Raw genomic sequence first — 21,545 nt, forward strand, 5'->3', positions numbered from 1 at the left:
TGGAGTAATTATTTTTGTAACAGCCTTGCATGCAGATTTGTGGGGTGGAAGGCTTTTCGTTATGAATTCACCAGCAATGAATGGAAAGTGTTCTACGCCTACTCTGAAAGCAGTTCTGATACATAAAGGTGAAAAAAATGAGCAGTCAGGCCCAAAGCCTGTGAGATGGCTAGAAAAAGAGTCCAAGTTTTAATAATGAGAAAGAAAAAAAAATTATATCCAGCTTATATCTAATTGACCCTCCCTTACTGTTCACGCTATTTCAATGTACAAAGAAGGGCTGGATCACACATTTCATCAGACATTTCCCTTCAGGAGTTCTGCAGGGAGGGCTCTGCTCTGTGCACTAGAAATTTTGAGATACAGAGCTGAGCTAAAGGTCTGGCCCAAGATGTGTGTCCAGTTTCCCTGACACAGATGCTCAAGACAGACATCAAAAGGAGCTGAATAGAACTTTGGTAGGTGGCTGGGAAAAAGGTGTTTACTCTCTATTTCTATCCCAATTTTTCTCTATTTCTTCCATCTGTCTGACCAACTGTCTATATCTTCACCAACTGCTGAAAAAGGCCCTGTTTAAGGTACCTTCAAGGTATAATGGTGCACTTCAGGGCCTCCGAAACCAAGGCCCTAAAGCAGCCCCATAGCTATAGGACTGTGTCAGTGCTACCTTTGACACAGCTGGTGAGGGGATTTGGGGATGCTCTGTTTGTGCAGGGGGAAAAAGCCACTTGTGCTCACCTGTTTTGTTTAGTCTTACCAGCAGCTTGCCCAGTTTAGGGTAATATTTATTTTCTGCATTGTTTTGCATAGTTCCTTAGACTATGGGGTAGAGCTACTTGAGGTAGCTGCAATTAGAGAATTTCAAATAACGTGCATGTCAAAATAGAAAGGCAGACACCCTCTTCTTACTATCATTTTTCGCAAGCATTTGTGGTAATGTTGTCATGCACCTCTGCTAAGCAGAACCAGATGATAAACTTTATCATCACCAGAAAAAGGGGAAAAAATGATGTCTTATAGAAACTATACCTGCAAAACACTGAAGTGCATTTTTGACTCTTTTCTTTTTTACTTTTCCTAGCTATCTTTTATACGCACATGTACACACACATATATATAATTCTTTCATCCTAACTGCATTATGACCACATTAACTAAAGCTGATATGTATACAAGAGAAAATCTAATTCTTGTTCTTAGAAGCATAAGGAAGCTTTAAAACTATGTCAAACCTTTTGTTTACTATTTTCTTCATTTATTTCAACACAGGCATCTTTCAGCAATCAGGGCAATACGTGTGCTGTGCACACGCTGTGGCAGTTACCTGCAGTGTGGTTTCTTCTGCAGCAACAGCCAGCTCCCTGCTGAACTTTACTCTGCCCTTTAGGGCTGTACTCCCGACTAGCTCTGGTGTATCAGGGCTTAAACCAAACCTATTGCTATGGTGGTAGAGTACATTTTTGCAATTTCTCATTTGGAGGTCTTCAGCCTATGTCAATATTTATATTATTTATTTACGGGAGATGGGACACCACCACTGTATGGAGATACTAACTGATAACGGAAAGACACATTATACTGTTCACTTTCCATGTGGCATTGTTGCCCGTAAAGAAACACATAACTACGAAAGCAGTTATATGCGGTGCTTTATCCAGGGCCCGGGGTCTCAGGGACTCATGTCCAAAGCTGAGAATCCCAACCCCCGTTTACCTTGGTTACATATTTATAGTGTTTGGTTATATAACATCATTTCCATACAGTCAACATAGTTGCTAAGTTAGATATTTGATTAATAGTGTTTGGTTATATAACACTATTTTAATACAATCAACAGAGTTGCTATAGTATTCGGTTACTTAACATAATCAACAAAATTGCTAAGTTACATGATTGTTTCCCATTTACGGTTTCTTCAGTTACCGTTGCCAAGATTCACTTATCATTTACCTAGTTCATCAGACCGTACAGTTACCCAACACCTGTGATTATACTTTAATGCGAGAATCCCAAGTATAGCCTATTTTAATCAATATAATGTAACAGCATGAAGGGCTGCTACAAAAATGACACAGGGTTCAAAAATGACAAGGGTTGTACAAAAATGACATAGGAAGAATCAAAATAGCTCTGAGTTTGTGAACTGCAAGACTGAATGGAACTGATCCATACTGGCCGTATCTGATTCCTTTTCAAAATGGAGGCTTTTCCCTCTAGAAACAAGGTGGCAAAACCTGCAGTGTCCTGATGAGAAACTGAGGGGCCGGATTGCTGCTTGCTAAAACTGTATCTCTACTCGTAGTTCATGCTATCTACTTGCCTTACTACACAGTTATCACAAATACTGGAAAACAAGCCTCCAACAAGTTTGTGCGCTAAGGTCTCTGTTACTGTATCTTTACGTCGGTCAGCGCTGAGCAAAAACCCGCCTAGGTGCAGCTCTCCAGCCCACGGCAGAAAGCACAGTCACCCTGCATAACCGTAACAGGTAGTACGGGGCAAGCTGGGACACAGCTGCTGAAAGTTTTATACAAGTTACCTGCAGCTTTCACTGAAAGAGAAACCAAAGACGAGACTTTCTGCTTTTAGCTATAACCAGACTAGTGACTACACTTAGGAAAATGCCCCCCTCCCCCAAAAAATCAGCAAACTATCATTTTACATTTTCAAATAAATAAGATTAGTAGAAAACGGTCAATTACATGCAGCACATTGTGGATTATTTAAATTAAAAATATCAGTATACACCATAAAACGACATATTTTCCCTCATACTGTGCTGATTCTATACAGATGATCTTAGTTTAAAAAAGTAAAAAAAAAAAAAAAAAACCCTCAACTAATTCCCAGTTAGAACAGTGGGCTGCTTTATCCAGAGCACTAAAGAGGCCGGCAGGGGATCGCCAGGACACCTGGCTGCCCACAGCGGCGTTACCTGCTTTTTAAACTGCCTCTCCCGCGCCCCGTCCAGCCCGCGCCGCAGGGCGGGAGCCGCACTCGCCAGGCGGCCCCGCGCCGCGGCGACGCGCGGTAACGGCGCGACCGGCAGCAGCCGCCGAGCAGCATCGCGTCGCGGGCGCCCGCTCGGCCGCGCAGCCCCATTCACCGCCGCAGCCACTGCGCAAGCTCAGCTGGGGGCAGCGGCGTCCCCGTCCCGCCCCGGGCGACCCAAACCCCGTGGCCGTTGGGGCCAACGGCTGAGGGCCCCAACGGCCGAGATAGGGTCCAGCCGCGCCGCCAACCCCGGCGGAGCGGCCCCGCGCCGCGTCGCGCCTCGCGAGGAAGCGTCCGCGCGGCGCCGCCAGGCCGCGGGGGGGCGCTGCCACGGCGGCTCCGCCCCGCTCCGCCCCGGCCCTGTCACGTCGCGTCGCGTCGCATCGCGTGCGGCCTGGGCGCGGGCTGCGCAGCAACATGGAGGCGCCCCCAGTCACCATGATGCCCGTCACGGGCGGCACCATCAACATGATGGAGTACCTGCTCCAAGGTAGGCGCGGCCGGGAGCCCCGGGGGGGGGGGGGGCGGTGTCCTTGTCCTGCGGCCGCGGGAGAGCTGCTCGGGGGGGGGGGGGGAAGAGGGGAGGGGGGGAAGAGGGGAGGGGAAGGGGGGGGGGGGCCGCGATCCCACAGCGGTCGCGGCCGGGCAGGAAGCGCCGCTCGCGGCGGTGCTGAGGTGCCGCCTTTGCCCCCTGCAGGCAGCGTTTTAGACCAGAGCCTGGAGAGCCTGCTGCACCGGCTGCGCGGCCTGTGCGACAACATGGAGCCGGAGACCTTCCTGGACCACGAGCTGGTGTTCCTGCTGAAGGGGCAGCAGGCCAGCCCCTTCGTGCTGCGGGCGCGGCGCTCCATGGACAAGAGTGGCATGCCCTGGCACCTGCGCTACCTGGGCCAGCCCGAGATCGGAGACAAGAACCGGCACGCACTGGTGCGCAACTGCGTCGACATCGCCACTTCAGACAACCTGACGGACTTCCTGGTGGAGATGGGCTTCCGCATGGACCACGAGTTCGTGGCCAAGGGGCACGTGTTCCGCAAGGGCATCATGAAGATCGTCGTGTACAAGATCTTCCGCATCCTGATGCCCGGGAACACCGACAGCATCGAGCCGCTCTCTCTCTCCTACCTTGTGGAGCTTAACGTGGTAGCGCCCGCGGGGCAGGACGTCCTTTCTGATGACATGAGGAACTTTGCTGAGCAACTAAAGCCTTTAGTTCACCTGGAAAAAATTGATCCCAAAAGGTTAATGTGATTGAAAAGCTGGGAAATTAAGGCATTGGTTTCGGTAGTGTTTCCAAAGAGGCTATTCCTTTGAAACACCTTTTGAGGGCAAATCAAAACTGGGGAAGGGGATAATATATCAGTAGTTTTCCTCTTCCTATTAGGGAAAGATCAGTTAGAAAACATATGGCCTAACAATCCAAAAACAAACTTACTGGAATTCATCCATTCATCCTTCTGTGTATCCACATCTCAGTGCTGCTTTTTCTTTTTTCTTTTTTTTTTTTTTTTAAGACACCATTCTCTCATACTACCTAGCAATTCTTTTTCTTCCAAGTAATATCCCTTAATGCAAGAGATGGAAAGTGTTGTTTAACATAAGCATAAAACCAAGAACTGTACACAGTATAAGAGAATAAGTGTATACCTATTTACAATAAAATAGTAATAATATAGATAGCAGCTAGAACAGAAGATACTTTATAGTGAAACTGTTTCTGATAATAGCCAAAATTAGAACTGAAAAGCAGTTTAACAATATTACAATCACAAGAGGTATTCAAATTCTTTTATCCATTCCATCTATTTCACTGAAGTTGGGTATGACAATCTCAGCTAATAAGATAGTAAATTACAGATTTTTTTTGTATTAGAACCCTCACATCTTCTTTAGGTGATAATCAAATAAGTTTGTTAGTTTAAAAACCAATTAAGAGTATCATACAGCTGTGAAGTTTACTACAATAATCATTTTGTTTAGCATCTCAATAGTAGGATAGCTGCTTACCCTTTATTTCAGTGATACTGGAAATATGTTTGAGAGTTTTCAAATATAGTTCAAACAAAAAAGGCTGGGAAAACCAATAAAGATAACAAAAGCATATTTAATTTTCTCATACTTTATAGAAACTTAGAAGGCAACCATTTCACTTATTACTAAAATGCAGCAGCCTCTGCCAGAAACACTGTCATCTTTTAACATGCTCCTCAGTGTATAACAGCTAAGGGTGATGTCTGCCAAATGCCACTCCTGTATGAAACTTCGGAAAGAAATTTCAAGTTAACTAAGTTTAACACTGGAATTTGGGCAGGTTAAACCATGTTAACTGGATTCGTGCTCACTGAGTGCATGCATCTCAAATGGTCCTCTGATGCATGCTTTAAGTCAGGAGGCATAGGAACAACAGAATATTCTAGCACAGGTTCACCAGGGCAACATTATATTGAATACATAGCAATGATTTTCAAACAGGATATAAATGATGACACAGGCTATGTGATTTTGCTCATTATCTAGGCTTGAAATATTTTGAGGGTGAGGACACATCTACAGTTATTTTGTCCATACTGAAGCATGACTTACCCTCATTAGATTGCATGTTATTCTGGGGTTTTGGATCTGTTTCTTTAGCATCGTTCTATACAACTCCTGTTGTTACATGACAGTTTTACTGGCTGTAGGAGGAAGCTGAAATTGCTAGTTTGCTCCATGATTCAGCTTGCAATCCCACTCCACTGGTGGTATTCCTCAGGGCTGGTGTCACATCCCGCCTGGGTAATACTGGCTGGAAATCTCCCTTGCCACAGGCTTCGAAGATGCATGGCCTGTCTCATGACATGAAATTTTAGAAAGCAATTCAATGAATCAGAAGTGCAGCATCATATGCCAGCTTTTCAAAGGGTGCTTTCCTTTAGGTATACATGCAGATACACAGAAAACAGCAAATAGATAGGCCTTTCCCATTGCATCTGAAAATAACTTGGAAAAAAACTTGGAAGATAATTAGCACATGTGGGGACAAAAACACAGACGACTTGCTGAAGTGACTACAGAAGACTGTGCTCATGCCGTTGACTATCAACAATGATGACTTTAGTCTAAAGGCTCAGAAAAGTAACAAAGAAGTCAACTTATCTCCTGGAGGCTCAACTGAGGCATTAAAAACATGCTGTATCGTAAAAGAGACTTCAGTCTTCAGTGTATAGTCACTTCCGATCTTCCCTGTTCCTGTATTTTTTCCTCTCTAAAAATGTAACAATGAGATGGTGCTCAAAACAAACTATGCACATTTAAGCACTCTGGTTTTTGTAAGGGGAAAAAAGGCTGGTTACTCTAATGGTGGTAGAGAGAAAAATCCCACAGGGAGTTCCAGGCAGACCAGCTCAGGCAAAGGGGACTGAATGGAAAGGTCCCTCTAATAATAAAGTTTAAGCTTTAGATGACAGACCAACTGTTGCTTGGTCTAACCTCTCTCTCTCAAAAAAAGTTCATTTTAAGGCGACTTAGTTTAAAACCTTTAAAATCTAATGTTTTTAAAACCTAAAAATTGCTGCAATCCACATTACCAAGCTGTCTTTATTCTAGCTGCAGTCTACATATACAAGAGGCAGATGTGTAGAGAGAAATAGCACTGTGTCAGTGGTTACAGCTGGGAAAAATGAACATTTTCAGGCACATAAATCTCAAGTACATGCTTTCTTTTCTTTGTCTAATGAAATATACTTTTCTCCTCCTACAAAACTTTTACAGCCAAAGACTAAAGATAACAGCAATACTATTAGTAGTACACTGGTAAATTGTATGGCATAACCTTAACCTGTTAACTCATTATCTAGAGCCAAATTATCTGTAGTTAGGCACACGACTACAGAAGAACCCAACCTCTCCTTACTAGCAACTGTGTTTTTAAATTACAGGCATAACTTATGAGACCAAGAATGCAACTGTATCCTCTTTTATTTTTTTGCCAGCTAAAATAACTGCATTTTGCAAAGGCAGGGTCAGAAAAGGGCTCTGCATTTATTGCATTGTATTACGTAAGGCCTGATACAGCCAAGCTCTTAAAGATTTCTGTTAAATTTTCTTTTTGTCCAAGTAATGCCTTCTGTTTCAAATGGTTTCTCCAGTCATACCTTCTTGTGATGTTTCTACAGCTTTATTGATTACTATATAAAGAGCAGAAATCCCTGCACAACAAATAAAGGCAGGATCATTACTGATCCATGAAGCACCAGCTATTCCTGCTATCAAGAAAGCTTGCTCTACTGAAGCTCATCTGAAGTTCTGTGCTCTACTGAGGCACAGTTCCTGATTCTCCATACTTCAGAAAGAACACAGTTTATCCTTTGGCAAACACTTCTCACAGTTCTGGATCTCTGTTCTTCCCATGGAAATGTTCTAATGTTATTTCTGTACAAGAGAAGACAAAGGCTTAAATATAATTTTGTTTTGTGATGGCTTGGCTCATTAGTTGTACTGTTATTCTTCTCTCCTTTTATGCTGATAAAATCTTCAGTCAATACAGAGGAAGTCATCTTTGAGACATTTCAGATTCTTTTTTTATTCCAGCTCAGAATAGAAGCTAATTAAAATATTCAACTTTCCTAAAGAGAGAATCTGTTTCTCAGAATAGACCTTTTCACCATAATGACTTTTAAATAAATCTAAATAAATACGTAGATAAATACAGATTTGATATGCCCTCACAATTGGACATGTTAAGACAAGCCCTTTCGTAACTTGTACCCTTCACTAAGGATCCACAACTAGTTAATGTCAGATTAGACTTCGAGGGATCTTTAGCCTGACCTGATTTAGTAGTTAAGTTTTCCTGAATGAATAGTTAATTATGTTCAAACAGTAATAACAGCCTCTTCACTCTCAAATCAAATCACTTTCCTCTATTTGCTGCAGTCTGATTGCATACCTCCATCATCATCATCCTCAAATCTTCTTGGAATACCAGAACAGTCGTAAGGATACCAAAATCACAATAACCAAGCAGACCATGCTTCAGTTAGTCCAGCTGATCATCCACACATGCACAAACTAAACTCTTCAGAGGTACACACAGTTGGGTAAACACACACAGTGCAGTCTCCTGATCCCACAGAGATGCTACCTACAACAGCTACTGGATCAGATTCTCCTGGGAACTTGCTCCAACTGACTAGGTTAAAGCAGCCCCAACAGACACTTACACATGGGCAGCAATGACCTGTGCTTATGGATTTCAGGTCTTCTGATGACAGGTGGATAGCTGAACACTTTAAAGATCAAGATGAAGCCACCTGAAGTGGGAATTAGCACACCAGCATAATATATAGTTTTAAGCCAGCAAATAACAAAATGTTGATACACCAAAGTCTCCATTCCCTTTACAGAAACAAGTACCTGCACTGAAGTCTTAACTGAATTTTAGAAGGCAACACTTAACAAAACCTAGTCAAAAAGAATTGTTTACTACTAATCTGTTAATTTTGGGAGCTGTTGCCATACAGTATAGTCTCAATATAAAAAAGACAGCTAATGCAGCATTCAGGTTTTCATTTCAGTAACCTCAATAATTCAAGAAAGCTACTTTCCTGGTAAGTTTTACATGCATTATAGTATTATATATAATTTCATACATGATCTAGAAGTTGGTTACAAGGTAGAATGTTTTAAACAGAAGTTTCACCAAAGCACTATGTGTTAAAAATAACTACAAACCAGGATTTTTCTTCATAATATTTTTAATACTTTTCACTTTTAAATACTGGTTTTAAATTTGTGATTGTAACATGGAAGAGCCAACTTCTTTAAATTTTTAAAACTTATCATTAGGATCATAAAGCTATTATAGAACAGTTACACTCTACACACTCAGGTACTCAAAAATATGATTCATGTTTTGAGTCTGTAGATGAACAGTGGCAATTCAAATACAGTGTTATCTGTACAACTTGACAAAAATACAGGTGGACAATCTGATTAAAGAGAATCAGCACAACTTCAGATAAACCAGCTCAGCCCAATTAAGTAAAAGGTACTTTTTCCAAAGTGCATGACATCTTTTCTACAGAAAATGTGTGAAATAAGATGTTCAGGTTTTCAGGCAGGAGAATGACTATCTCTCATCCTTATTGCCAATACAAGTTCTATCAAGTAATTTCTTTTAGATCAAGTTTGGAAACATATCCAAATTCTCTGAAACAGACACAGATATCATTCAGAAAACAGATAGCTGCATTCTCAGCCCTTCAAATTGGTTCAACCTATCAAATATCCATTCTACAGTCGGGGGCTGCTTCTGGAAAGAAAACCATTGCTGTATAAATGTAATAGTCCCATTAACCAGAAGAAGAGAACTCAGAGTGCACATATGTGGGGCAGTGACTGGAGAAACAGGTGGCCTCAAGGGACAGGGAAAAATCTTCTAAAACCATAAAAGAAAGATTCCTTCCAGAAGAAAGGACATAACTGCAACTCACACATGGACAGTCTGAGAGGTCTACAGATAGTTTTATAGATACTGATGGATCTCTTCAGTGTCTCAGTATTGCAACTCCTTCCACATTCAGTCAGAAGCCTCTTACAGTTCTGATTGGGCAGGGCTAGCTGTAGTGAAGTACCAGTGCTTTCATCTAGAAGTAGAATGTATTCTTTACAAATAGTATCTGTAGTGTAATTTTATTTACAGAGTAAATCACAAAAGTACATCACATTTAGTGCAAATGCAACTAATGATATAAGATTTATATACTGCTTTGTAAACTTTCCATACCTTTGTAAAATAAAGCTATCCAATTAAATTAAGAAACAGTTACTTGCCTGTGTTCAACAACAATTACCAAAAATGGCAAATAAGGAGTTAAACTTTTTCTATTTTGGACAGGTTTTTTTTTTTCTTTCCTTTTTTCCCTCTATGATTTTTTTTTCTTTTTTTAAGTTCCCATCAGTGGCTATGGTGAATGAACCATCATTTGGTTGATTGTAAAAAGATGAAGTACATTTGAGGTAATAACTTTTTTTTTTTTAAAACATCACTATATAAAATGCTCACTGGTGATATAGTAAACATGTACAAATTTTCATCTTATTTGCCTTACTAGCATTACCATATAGGCACTTTTCTACATATTCAAATCAACAGAATAATTCTGTAATAAGGCATATTCCATGCACACCATTAGAGAAAGGCAAATAAAAAAGGAAAAGTGTATGTGTTATGTATGCTTTCATCTCCATAAAGATGGACAGATAAAAGTTTTTTTTCAACACTGTGCAGATGACATTTAATCATTTGCCAAATCTTCATTAAATAACTATCTTGCATTTACTTTCAGGCACCTACTATAATACATCAAATAAGACTTTCAGTTTTCTTTTGAAAAAAATATATCTGAATCTTTTGTTTTGAGATATACAGGTTAGTGAAACACCCGGCAGTCTCTGAATAGTCTCCAACTACAAGACATGAATAAAAAGATCTCAAAAGTGAGTAACGGTCTGCCACAGCTCTCTCCTAATGAGCATCTCCAGAATCAAAGGCAGGCAAAATACCTGACTTTTAAATTCTCACGGCAACTAAGGGGAACTTTCCAGTACAAACTATGTATCCTCATAGTTCTGCAGGATTTTTGATCAAGAGGTAAGTATTAAAGTGACTCACATTTTCTACATGAACCTCATAGCATGGCTTAACTTGAGGGGAAAAAACATGCAGGATCAGAAAATAATGTACTCATCCTCATTTCCAGACTGGGAATGTTGTCCTATGTAGTCCAAATTGCTTCAATAAATATGATAGTGTACCTTTCTCACAGCTTCAGGAAAGCCCTGGATATCATGCAAGAAAGCAGTCCACATGTAGCATGGACAGATGACTTTTAGCTTTCAGCTTCTAGCTTTCATGCCCTCTCATACAGAATCTACCTAGAAATTTCTGGATCATGTTTAATAACAAAAATTCTGTAGCACATATTACATAACTGAAAAATACAATAGAAATATAAAGATATCTGGAAAAAAATAAAGCTTTTCACACTCTTACTCCTTCAGACCCAAAGATCTTCATAAGAGTAAGACAATAGAAAAGGCAAAGTCATAAGGATATTGACAGCCCTCAGTTATTAACTGACATTTTACATAACAAGATGATTCATTATAGAAACCAGCAGCAATGAACTATGATTATATAAAGCAAAACAAAACCTGCCAATAAGTCACCTAGGCTTTACTGAACTCCTCCTCCCCCCCCCCCCAAATACCACAGATTTTTGTGCATATAAAGCACATACAGTATGCTATACGTGCATTTGTCTTTTGCGCTTTTTAGACATGCACAAAAACTGCTCAAGTATCTTAGGAAGGGCTGACAATAAAATTCTGCAAGTTGTTTAAAATTAAAGCAGTAACCCAAGTTGGTGATTCAAAGTTGTACGTTCTTCCTCTTTTAAAGCAAGCAAATAAAAATAGAGCCATATACATGTTATCAATACATGTATTTATAATTACACACTGATTCAGCAAGGAAAGTTAGCAGGAGAGTGCTAGTGTTAAATATTCAGCCTCATGGTGTTGCAACATTTCTTCACTTCGGTATACAAAGCCTAGAACTTGGGCCATAAAAAGACTGTAGATCCTTCGTTCCAGCATGGAGTGCTCTATACATGGTTACTTCTCCAGTGCGGAATGCTCACCCAGTCTTGCTCCAATCACTGGAGAAAGGCAAAGAAAATAAATTTTGAACACGAATAGGAAAACAAGAAACGGTAAGAAATTGTTAAATCCCTTAAATGGTTTAGAAACACTGCTATGATCATATCTAAACTGTCAGCTCATGCGTGACAGTTCAGTTTTTAATGGTTCACCTACACTAGTTCTAACAATATACAATTAAAAATGTGAATCAGATATTAGAGGGATATTTGTTCCAGAAAGATCAAATGACTAAGACTTTTGGAGTTTGACATACTAAATAGAACCTAAAAACAGAGGTAGCCTGAAGTCATGTACAAAAAAGTGGTAAAAAACACATTTTCAGATCATGCTCTATTAGAACTACCAAATACTACTGTGCAGCTGAAATTCCATGGTTTGACACTACAGTTGTACATAATGGAATATATACTGCAAGGATCTACACACTGTCACAAAAAAACAAGCATCAAAGACTTAGTTAGCACAAAGGCTTATGTCTGACAAATTCAGATAGTCCACCAGGTGATGGGGAGATGCTTTTCTAATCTCCTGACACACAGAATCACAGAATGGTTGAGGTTGGAAGGGACCTCTGGAGATCATCTAGTCCAACCCCCCTGCTCAAGCAGGGTCACCTAGAGCACATTGCACAGGATTGCGTCCAGGCGGGTTTTGAATATCTCCAGAGAAGGAGACTCCACAACCTCTCGGGGCAACCTCTTCCAGTGCTCTGTCACCCTCACAGTGAAAAAGTGTTTTCTCATGTTCAGATGGAACTTCATATGTTTCAGTTTGTGCCTGTTGCCTCTTGTCCTATTGCTGGGCACCACTGAAAAGAGTCTGGTCCCATCCTCTCGACACCCTCCCTTCAGATACTTGTACACGTTGATAAGATCTCCTCTCAGCCTTCTCTTCTCCAAGCTAAACAGGCCCAGCTCTCTCAGCCTTTCCTCATAGTGGAGATGCTCCAGTCCCCTAATCATCTTTGTAGCCCTTCGCTGGACTTGCTCCAGTAGTGCCACATCCCTCTTGTACCGGGGAGCCCAGAACTGGATGCAGTGCTCCAGATGTGGCCTCAGCAGGGCTGAGTAGAGGGGGAGAATCACCTCCCTCCACCTGCTGGCAACACTCTTCCTGATGCACCCCAGGATGCCATTGGCCTTCTTGGCCACAAGGGCACATTGCTGCCTCATGCTTAACTTGGTGTCCACCAGCACTCCCAGGTCCTTCTCAGCAGAGCTGCTTTCCAGCAGGTCAACCCCCAACCTGTACTGGTGCATGGGGTTATTCCTCCCCAGGTGCAGGACCCTGCACTTCCCTTTGTTGAACTCCATGAGGTTCCTCTCTGCCCACTTCTCCAGCCTGTCCAGGTCTCTCTGAATGGCAGCACAACCCTCTGGGGTATCCGCCACTCCTCCCAGTTTTGTATCGTCAGCAAACTTGCTGAGGGTGCACTCTGTCCCTTCATCCAGGTCACTGATGAAGAAGTTGAACAAGACTGGACCCAGTACTGACCCCTGGGGGACACTGCTAGCTACAGGCCACCAACTAGACTCTGCACCACTGATCACAGCCCTCTGAGCTCTGCCATTCAGCCAGTATTTAGCTACCATCATTTAATTTTTAAATATTAAAATCATTTTAGATTAGTCCAATGACACAGACCATTGAAATACATCCACAGACTTCAGAAAGCATCTGTAAATTCCTTTTCTTTATTGGGCCCACCAGAAAGACTGAAAATGTAAGACAGTATTTTAAATACTCCAGTGATTGAATTTCTCTTCTGTCAGAAAAGGCTCCACTATTAATCAAAATCCTAAATCAAAATTATTCTGTTAATATAAAAGAATGCTTTGGCCTTCATAATATTTTATCAGATGCTTGACCACAGAATTGAAAATATGCATTAAATTCATGCTAATGGTGATAAGATTTCTAGATCAGATTCCTTTATTTGGCCTTAAGCATTTACAGCAGTGAAGCAAGAAAAGAAAAAAAATTAATGCATACCTGCTAATACTAGAATAAAATAGGCTTTCCTGCCGTTTTCTCTTGCACATATGATGTAAAACGCTTCAAGAACTTGGGATATTCTCGTTTTGCCACTGCCCGTAACACTGATGCTGGCGCCCATCCTCCTGGGTTCACTAGAAGTAGACGTTAAACTGGATTTAAATTGTATTCCACAAACCATGTATATGGCCAAATCAGTAGGTGTATAATGTGACTACATTATGTCAGATTCCAACTCCAGACAAGCCTGGGGATTATACCAGAGAGGATAAGTGCTCCCACACAGAGTTCAGTCATCATCTGAAAAGCAGGGCAGCATTCAGGTTGCATGATTGTAAAAATAATAGGAGAGAGACATAGTGAGACACAGAAAATCCTATAAAAGCCAGAAAGAAAAATAACTTTATTCTTGCAATTCCCTTTCTGGAGTAACAGCAAAGAACAATCAACAGCAGATATATACATATTTTTTAAAAAGACCTTTGCAACTTGTAACACTTCCTACTATTTTAAAACCCAAGTTTAGTCCATTTTTATGGTGCCATTCTATTTAGAGAACATTAAAAACAATATTGAGTTGTGAGTCCTTGGAGAATGCCCAAATGGAAGATTATATTCCCTAAGTACTTCTAAGAAACAACAGGAAAAAGATTTGAGTTACTTATTTTAAAGAAAATGAAAGTCAACTTATTTTGTGCCAACTTCTCAGTAATCATTGCATTTGTCTGCAGAATTGCTTCAAGCCAGTATTTTATAAATTTGTAAAGCATTTTAAAGCAAAATTTGAACAGATTCTAAAATATGTTCAGATTCAGAGGTCAAATATTTTTCTGAAAGTTGCCACTTCTCATATAATCATAGTTCAAAATTTGATTTGTCAATGAAAAAATTTTTTTTTAACAATTTGGAAACATCTAAATAGAAACAAAAGCAGCTTACCCCAGAGTTTAACATCATACAGTATTATTTATGCAGGATTTATAACAAATTATATCACTACTATACAGAGGAAATGGTTACTGGAGCCATGAGAGTAATTGTTCAGACTTCCATTCTTTGTTAGGCCATGTAACAGGTGGTTAATAAAAATAAGCAGATGAGCTACCCTTACAAATTTTTAGAATTTATTATATCCCAATATTCCAATATTATTAGTACATTTCTAAAGACTGTGTGAAGTAACAATACAGTTTGACATTGGATAATTTTGCAGTCAGTTATAAGGATTCTATCAGTTAAAAGAAATCAAGAAATATGAGGACTGGATTATAGAGCTTGCAAACATCTTCATACAAAATATATTTGTATCTTCTTAACATTGAGGGCAAGAATTGTATCTTTACTATCAGCAGCTTTTCAGCCTAACAGACTGAATCAGGGAAAGAACTTTACAGCAACAAATAAATAAAAAGCATACTATTACTGAAACCAAAAGCTATGCCAAATCAACCCAGTTGCAGACATTTCTTCCTCCTCCCATCTCTCAAAAGGGGTTTTCAGGACCAAGCTACACACTGTTTTCATTTATTCCTCCTAGAATACCAATGAATGATTCCATTGATTGTTGTAGCACATGATTTCAAGTCTTTCTGAACATAAAGAACACAAATGCAATCCTACAAAAGTTTAAAAGAAAACTCCATCAACCTTTTTTTGCCAGCGCTCAGGTCCCCAGAATTAGCATATACAGTGAATGCCATACTGCAAAAATTATACTTACCATTAGCTACATATGTAATCTTGCATAGGATATTGTCCCTGCTTATTTCCTTGTTCCCCTCTGGTGGGCTCACTAATGTCTGACAAATCATAGCAATATTTATTTTTGCACGGACACATCGATTGTTCAGCTGCCAAAGAATGAAATATTTAGTTAGCCCCAAACTAAGTTGATTTCAGCATAATCAATATTTTAATTTACTGTAAAGTTTAAGATACTCCAAAAGTCATGTTTCAGAGAGCTTGCATTCTAGCACTACATGGATGTAACATGAACATGAAGGAAAAGAAAGGTGCATTGTGAATAGGGAAAGGGTTAAAACAAAATGCCTGAACCTCAGATTCCTGTTTGCTTAGTACATGAATAATGAATTACTTCACTTATTATGACAAGTGAACAAGGACGCATTTAAAGAATGACATACTAGCATCTATAAATATCAGTTGGTAACTTTTGCATTATAAATAGGCAGTGGCATAGGAATAAGCACAGAAATACTTCAAAGAAAACAGTCACTGCTACTGTCTGACAGAAACAAGGCAGAACTGGGTAAGCTGAAGGTTTAACACATCTCATATCTGCATGGTTATACAAGCCTGTCCCTGTAACACTGTCTGACAATACTGAAGAGTTCTTTTATGGAATTAAATCAGTATAACCTCAATTCTTTTAAGCATTATCACATCTCCAGAAATTGTGCTTCCATTCTTCTGCAATACCCCAAATCAGCTGATTGCTGAGAAAAGGTAAAGCAGCTTTTGGCTCAGAACACCTTCATCAGGTCATTGTATCAACTGATTTAAACAAACTGTATTACTTCTCCTTAGAAGCTTTTTTTCTTACACTAGCATTGCAATAACATCATCACATAATAGAAAAATGGTATTTTAAAAGCAGAGCTTGACAGAATGAAAATGCCACTTACAGGAGCACTGTCATGTTCCACAGAGAAGTTGCACACAATCCACGTTTCGGGGTCGTTTTCACTGAACGCTGGTATCTTTCTGATGGCAGACAAATACAGCACATCCCTTTGAGAAGCAGGCCACACCCTCTGTGGAACAACAGTCCATTATAAGCTTGTCCAATTTTGCAAATTAAGTACCTGTCTACTACCATTTGATAAAGGAAAAACGGAATCATTATAAATAAGGTCAGTCATGTTATTTTTAAGAAAAAAAATGTTTAAGTTGCATGTGATTTTCAGATTTAAAACAGAAAACAGTTATTGTACAGATGCATACTAGGTTACATGGCTACATTTTATTTTAACACAAACTTAGTTTATAAAAAGTTTAAGGCAAAAGTTTAAAACCTTTGAAAGGCAAGGAGCCTAGCTGCAACAGCCATTTTCAGCAAACAGAAAGAGGCAGCTCCCCTACAATTTTCTCAACATCAGGTCTGCATTTTAATTCTTGTACCTGCTAGTTCAGTTTGTTGCTTAACTATAAGTAGATGTGTCTACAGTTAGAATGTCTCCATACACATACATACCGAGACAGAAAGAGAAACATTTTTAACAAGTATTTTTATAGAGCTATCACTTCAGAGAGACAGATATGGTAAACTGATATTATCAAGATAGAATGTTTCAGAAGTAATATGTCTGATAAAATAAGTTACAGAAACCATTTTCCTGATATTCTGGGTGGGGGGAGGGAAGGGAATCAGCCCTATCTAAATTTGACAACAACACTATAGAGTTCACACAACTGCTTTATTAAAAAAAACAAACAACAAAAAAAACCAAAAAACCCCCCCAAAAAAACCCAACCCACCCAACAGCCTCCAGTTATGGCAGTTTTCAGGTACCTGTACTACTGGTGAAATGGTCCAAGAAAACAGTTTGTCTTAATATCTGAGTATACTAATACACAGCACCATGCAAGATTAAGGATGAGTCTGTATACTTCATAGCCAATTTTTTCTTGAACCCAACTGTTATGTTGCAATTGTTGGGTTACACTTTGAATGAGGATTTTGATAAAGATACACCAGAACTGGTTGATGGAAAAAAATAACACAAATTAAAAGAATAAATGTCTTATACCATTATATCAGCAAATATACCACTCGCAATGTGAATGCGTGTCAACAGCATGCATTATTGCAAACAAAACAAAAACACACGATAGTGTTACAAGTTTTTTTTCCTTGTAGTCAGCGTTGACTTATTATTTTAGATGACCTTGTTTTGTTGGCAGTGATATACTTAGAGATTAAAAAGAGTTCTCACCTGTTATTACAAGTTCTATCACATACACGCACAGCCAGTTACGCCATCAAACCAACTTCCAAAAATTGACAAAGTTCAATTTAATACAGAACTAGTTCTGAACTATTGTTTCAAACAGTATTTTAAGCTGTTACGTCACTGAAGTGTTTCATAATGCATTAGAACACCCATGCCTCAGATTGTCTCAGTAAGGGGTGTATATGGCTCAAGTGTTATTACCTTATGTGTCTGGTAAATGATGATTGCATTGTCAGCTAAAGTTTCCACAACATGGAAATTTTCAATTGTTGCTAAAAGAAAAAAAAATCCATCAGTAAACAAGTATGCAGACATTAGGTCAAGATTATAAACAATATGCTTACTGAGAAACAAAACATAAGAACCAATTCCTTACTTTCCCAGTCGTTACGAACATCCACATTCCAGAAGTAGTGGCAAACTTCATGCCCTGTTACACCTTTAACCGCATGTGTTGCCTTCAAAGGATCTAAAACTATTCCGTTCTCTTCCACCTCTCTTCTGTACACCTATGACCAAATACAAAGAAATGCAGAACAAAATGTCAAAACTGTTGGTATTTTAATTGTTTAAAATTTAATCAGCTAAAACAACAAAAACAAAGAAAAAACCACCCACACACTTACCTAGAAGACTAACACAAATAATTTGCCATGTCAGTGCGCCCTGGTAACTGCCAACATGGATGTTCTCACATGGCACTTCGCAACAAAGCGAGAGTGAGCCAGTATTTTGAGTCTCTTCTCCAAAAATGATTTAGCTACCTTATTTGCCACTAGGCACAAGGATCACCACAAATACTTACAGTAGAGTAAATGAAACAGTCACTTACTATCATATAATATTTCATATGAATTTATATGTCACTGATACCAAATTTTAAGTAGGAAAAAATAAGGAAGGAATCTGCAATGACAAAGCTCTTGCAAAAGTTAGATAGGATTCCGCATGATTGAATTGATTAGTGGCTGTAGCTCTTGTGGACTCCAGTCCTAACTTAAACAGCATTCTCAGAGAGAACTATTAACAGCATAACTTGCTGAGTGATAGTACTCAAAGAGGAAAAAAAAATATTTTTCTTAATAGCATACCATCTTATATCAGCTAAGCAAAGAAACAAAAGGTTAAACTATTTACCTTCATTTCTCCTTCTTCTACCACTAGCTGCCAATTGGCATCTCCTCCTACATCTTGTAAAGAATAAGTCATATGGTTTTGTACCATCTCTTCTACCTTTAAAGGAAAAAAAAGCACAAAATTTTAAAACATTCCTTACATTTTCTTAGACTGGAAACTGTACAGTACTGGAAACCACAACAAGTCAAGGCTTCACATCTTGTGCAGGAGCTGAACTTGAACAGAACTCTCTATCGAAAGTAAGAGCAAGCAGATACTTCTGGCATTCAGAAACAAAAAACAAAAAGCTTGATTCAGTTTCTGACTTTTCTTTATAGGTACTTCCTATCCTTCCTTTGTGGCTCTAAACTGTCAAAATTCACTACTTCCAGCTAGTGACCACTTTATTTCAAAATTTAAAAATTACTTTGCATCTCTAAATAGAATTATGATGCACCGCAAGATATGAAAGCCAACATTCAGTGAAGAGCATTTAGGAAGCTGCACAAAGGGCGAGAAAAGGACAGACCACCTAAAAATGTGAATACTATCAAAAACTTATATTGGAACCACAGTCATGAGCAAAGCATGCCCTACTCTGTTTCACCAGCATCTTTACACAGTTGCCCAGTGGAAAGAATTTAAGAACAGAAATGTTTACATTCCAAAAAATTAAGATGCAGAAACTCCATTATTTTAAAACATTTAGGTAGTTAGGTGGACAGCTGTGTGCTTTTCTTAAAGGTCAGGTATTTAATACATTTTAATCAAGCTATTTGAATAATTTATTTTTTATTCCATATAATCTACATGAAAGAGGTAGTAGGACAACAAAAAGATTTTCTTTAATCTACAATCTTATTCTATAATCTTATGTTTCTTTTGTTTCTCACTCCCCCCAATCCCCCTCACTATTTCCAAATCCTGCTCACAGCCAAATTTAGGTTTAGCACCCTAAAAAAGGAGGGAAGTAAGGTATCCACTCGCCATTTAACATTTACAAACACTGAAAACAATTTGATAACTTTTTTCCACCTACAAAACTTAAAAGGTAGGTGACTACTAGAAAGCTTGTCACAACAAGTAAATCTGTGATTGTCACTAATTCCCTGAATTACTAGAAATGCTTTTTTGAATTAAAGAAAAAGCACTTAAAGCTTAGCTGACTGATGAATATGCTGATTAATCTAAGGAGCACACAATCACAAGATCAGTACCCTGAATCTGTAACTGCTTTTTGCACAACTTCAGAAAACATTTTATACATATACACAAACATACTAGGCTTCATAACATATAATACATTTAATTGAGCAAATAGTACAAGTAGAAAGCAAAACTAAGGAATATTTGATGACCTTTTCTAATATGATATGGAATTAAAAGATCTTATTTACATTTAATAGAAAGCAGTAACTTTGTTCATACTATACACCTTTTGGGCAACACATAAGACTAGGAAGAAAAAAGGTAATTGATCCAAGTCAAAATCCTCTAAGTATAACAAAGTAAAATATATTGGATGGAATCTTTATCTTATTTTAACTATGGATTTCTCTACAGAAACACAAGTAAAGAGTACAGAATTTTTTTTCCTGTTGCAGGGAAGGCTACAAACTAGGAAAACTTGCAAGACTTGTGTTTCTGCTCCTATAAAGGCCATCTTTTCCTGTTAGTTACTAAAAGGCTTCCTACAAAAGGTCTATTTTCTTTCTCAGGACACTATTATAGAACAGTCCAAGTGAGGTAAAAAGGTAGACTATTAAAAACTTCAATTCACTAGCACTAGGCCACACTTCTTTCAGAAGAGAATCCTCAGAATGCTCCTGAACTTCCCCTGCAATACCTTCAGGTCCCTATCTCTCCCCTCCCCCAGGTCTTAACCTTCTAAGGACACAGATCACTTTATGTTCATGTTTTGTATTTTGCCACTTTTGCTTTATGCTAAATGCAGCGGGAAGAGGGGAAGGGCAAGGAAAGAGCCGCAGGCACCCACAGCAGCATGTGCCAAACAGTTTAAAGCCTTTGGAATTTCTTAACAGTTGGCTCCCGAATTCCTCTGAAAACTCAAAAGGTGTTTTTAGTGTATGTTGATATTTTTTCCTCCCGGTCTTACTTTAGACAGTGAAGTTTCACTCCTGCTAATAAGACACACGATGCAGATCATCCTTCAGAGAGCTGCTCCTTAAGTTAGCAGAAATAGAGCAGGATCACCACTGCAACTTTCAGAGCAGAGCGACCACTTCATTCCACTAACAAAAGCAATTCTGTTTGACCAAGGAACTGCAGTGCCCACAGCTGGCTTGTGCATGCTGCCTGTCCAAACAGTAAGCAATTTACCCACAGATCACTGTCTGTCAGCCTGCATCTATTCCAGCTGCCACACTGGACACAGAGTCAAGATTCACAGCTGCTTTGCTGCTGGGTAGGACACACAATTCCCTCTAGGTTCCTGGCAGGCTGCAGGAACAGTCTGCAAATATGCTTGTATCCTCTGTCACGCAGGCTCAGTCTGCAACCTTAAGTGGGCAGACCTCCACTTAAAAGACCCTCAAACCAGCTCAAGCTGTTCAGAGAATTGATAGTCCTTTAAGAAATGAGAAAGTCATCTGCAAAACATCTGCAGAGTTTAAACCCAAACCTCTCACTCAGCTGACAAAGAAATCAGTATCTTTCTGAAGGCACCCTGAGGAAATAGCTCCCATCAGTATACATAAACAAAGTAATTGCTTTTAAGAACAGAATTTTTTACCTTACTGT

General features: G+C 39.3%; 3 protein-coding genes across 7 annotated transcripts in view; 2 read left to right on the plus strand and 1 right to left on the minus strand.

The window, feature by feature from the left end:
• Positions 1–7,458, plus strand: part of HMGCR (3-hydroxy-3-methylglutaryl-CoA reductase) — a 30,569-nt gene extending 23,111 nt beyond the window's left edge. Inside the window, exon 22 of one of the 2 annotated variants that reach the window (XR_010886797.1) lies at positions 7,149–7,458. The gene's annotated coding sequence lies outside the window, so the exon portion shown is untranslated. Of the gene's footprint in view, positions 1–23; positions 1,314–7,148 lie in introns of those variants that run through there. The other variant, XR_010886795.1, reaches the window with a different exon arrangement.
• On the plus strand, positions 3,377–6,439 carry MED18 (mediator complex subunit 18). The gene is made up of 2 exons (XM_067315156.1): positions 3,377–3,484; positions 3,692–6,439. The coding sequence occupies exons 1-2, from the start codon at positions 3,412–3,414 to the stop codon at positions 4,243–4,245; spliced, it is 627 nt and encodes a 208-aa protein (XP_067171257.1). The 5' UTR covers positions 3,377–3,411; the 3' UTR covers positions 4,246–6,439.
• A 1,253-nt stretch (positions 7,459–8,711) lies between the features above and the next one.
• Positions 8,712–21,545, minus strand: part of CERT1 (ceramide transporter 1) — an 81,120-nt gene continuing 68,286 nt past the window's right edge. For 3 of the 4 annotated variants that reach the window (XM_067315155.1, XM_067315153.1, XM_067315152.1), the window contains 7 exons: positions 18,807–18,902; positions 18,046–18,178; positions 17,871–17,941; positions 16,341–16,469; positions 15,416–15,545; positions 13,693–13,829; positions 8,712–11,696 (listed from right to left, as the gene is read on the minus strand). In XM_067315155.1, the coding sequence (XP_067171256.1) occupies positions 13,702–13,829; positions 15,416–15,545; positions 16,341–16,469; positions 17,871–17,941; positions 18,046–18,178; positions 18,807–18,902 (687 nt within the window). In that variant the 3' untranslated portion in view covers positions 8,712–11,696; positions 13,693–13,701. Of the gene's footprint in view, positions 11,697–13,692; positions 15,229–15,415; positions 15,546–16,340; positions 16,470–17,870; positions 17,942–18,045; positions 18,179–18,806; positions 18,903–21,545 lie in introns of those variants that run through there. The other variant, XM_067315154.1, reaches the window with a different exon arrangement.

Source organism: Apteryx mantelli, chromosome Z (assembly GCF_036417845.1).
Source record: "Apteryx mantelli isolate bAptMan1 chromosome Z, bAptMan1.hap1, whole genome shotgun sequence".
Lineage (NCBI taxonomy): Eukaryota > Metazoa > Chordata > Aves > Apterygiformes > Apterygidae > Apteryx > Apteryx mantelli.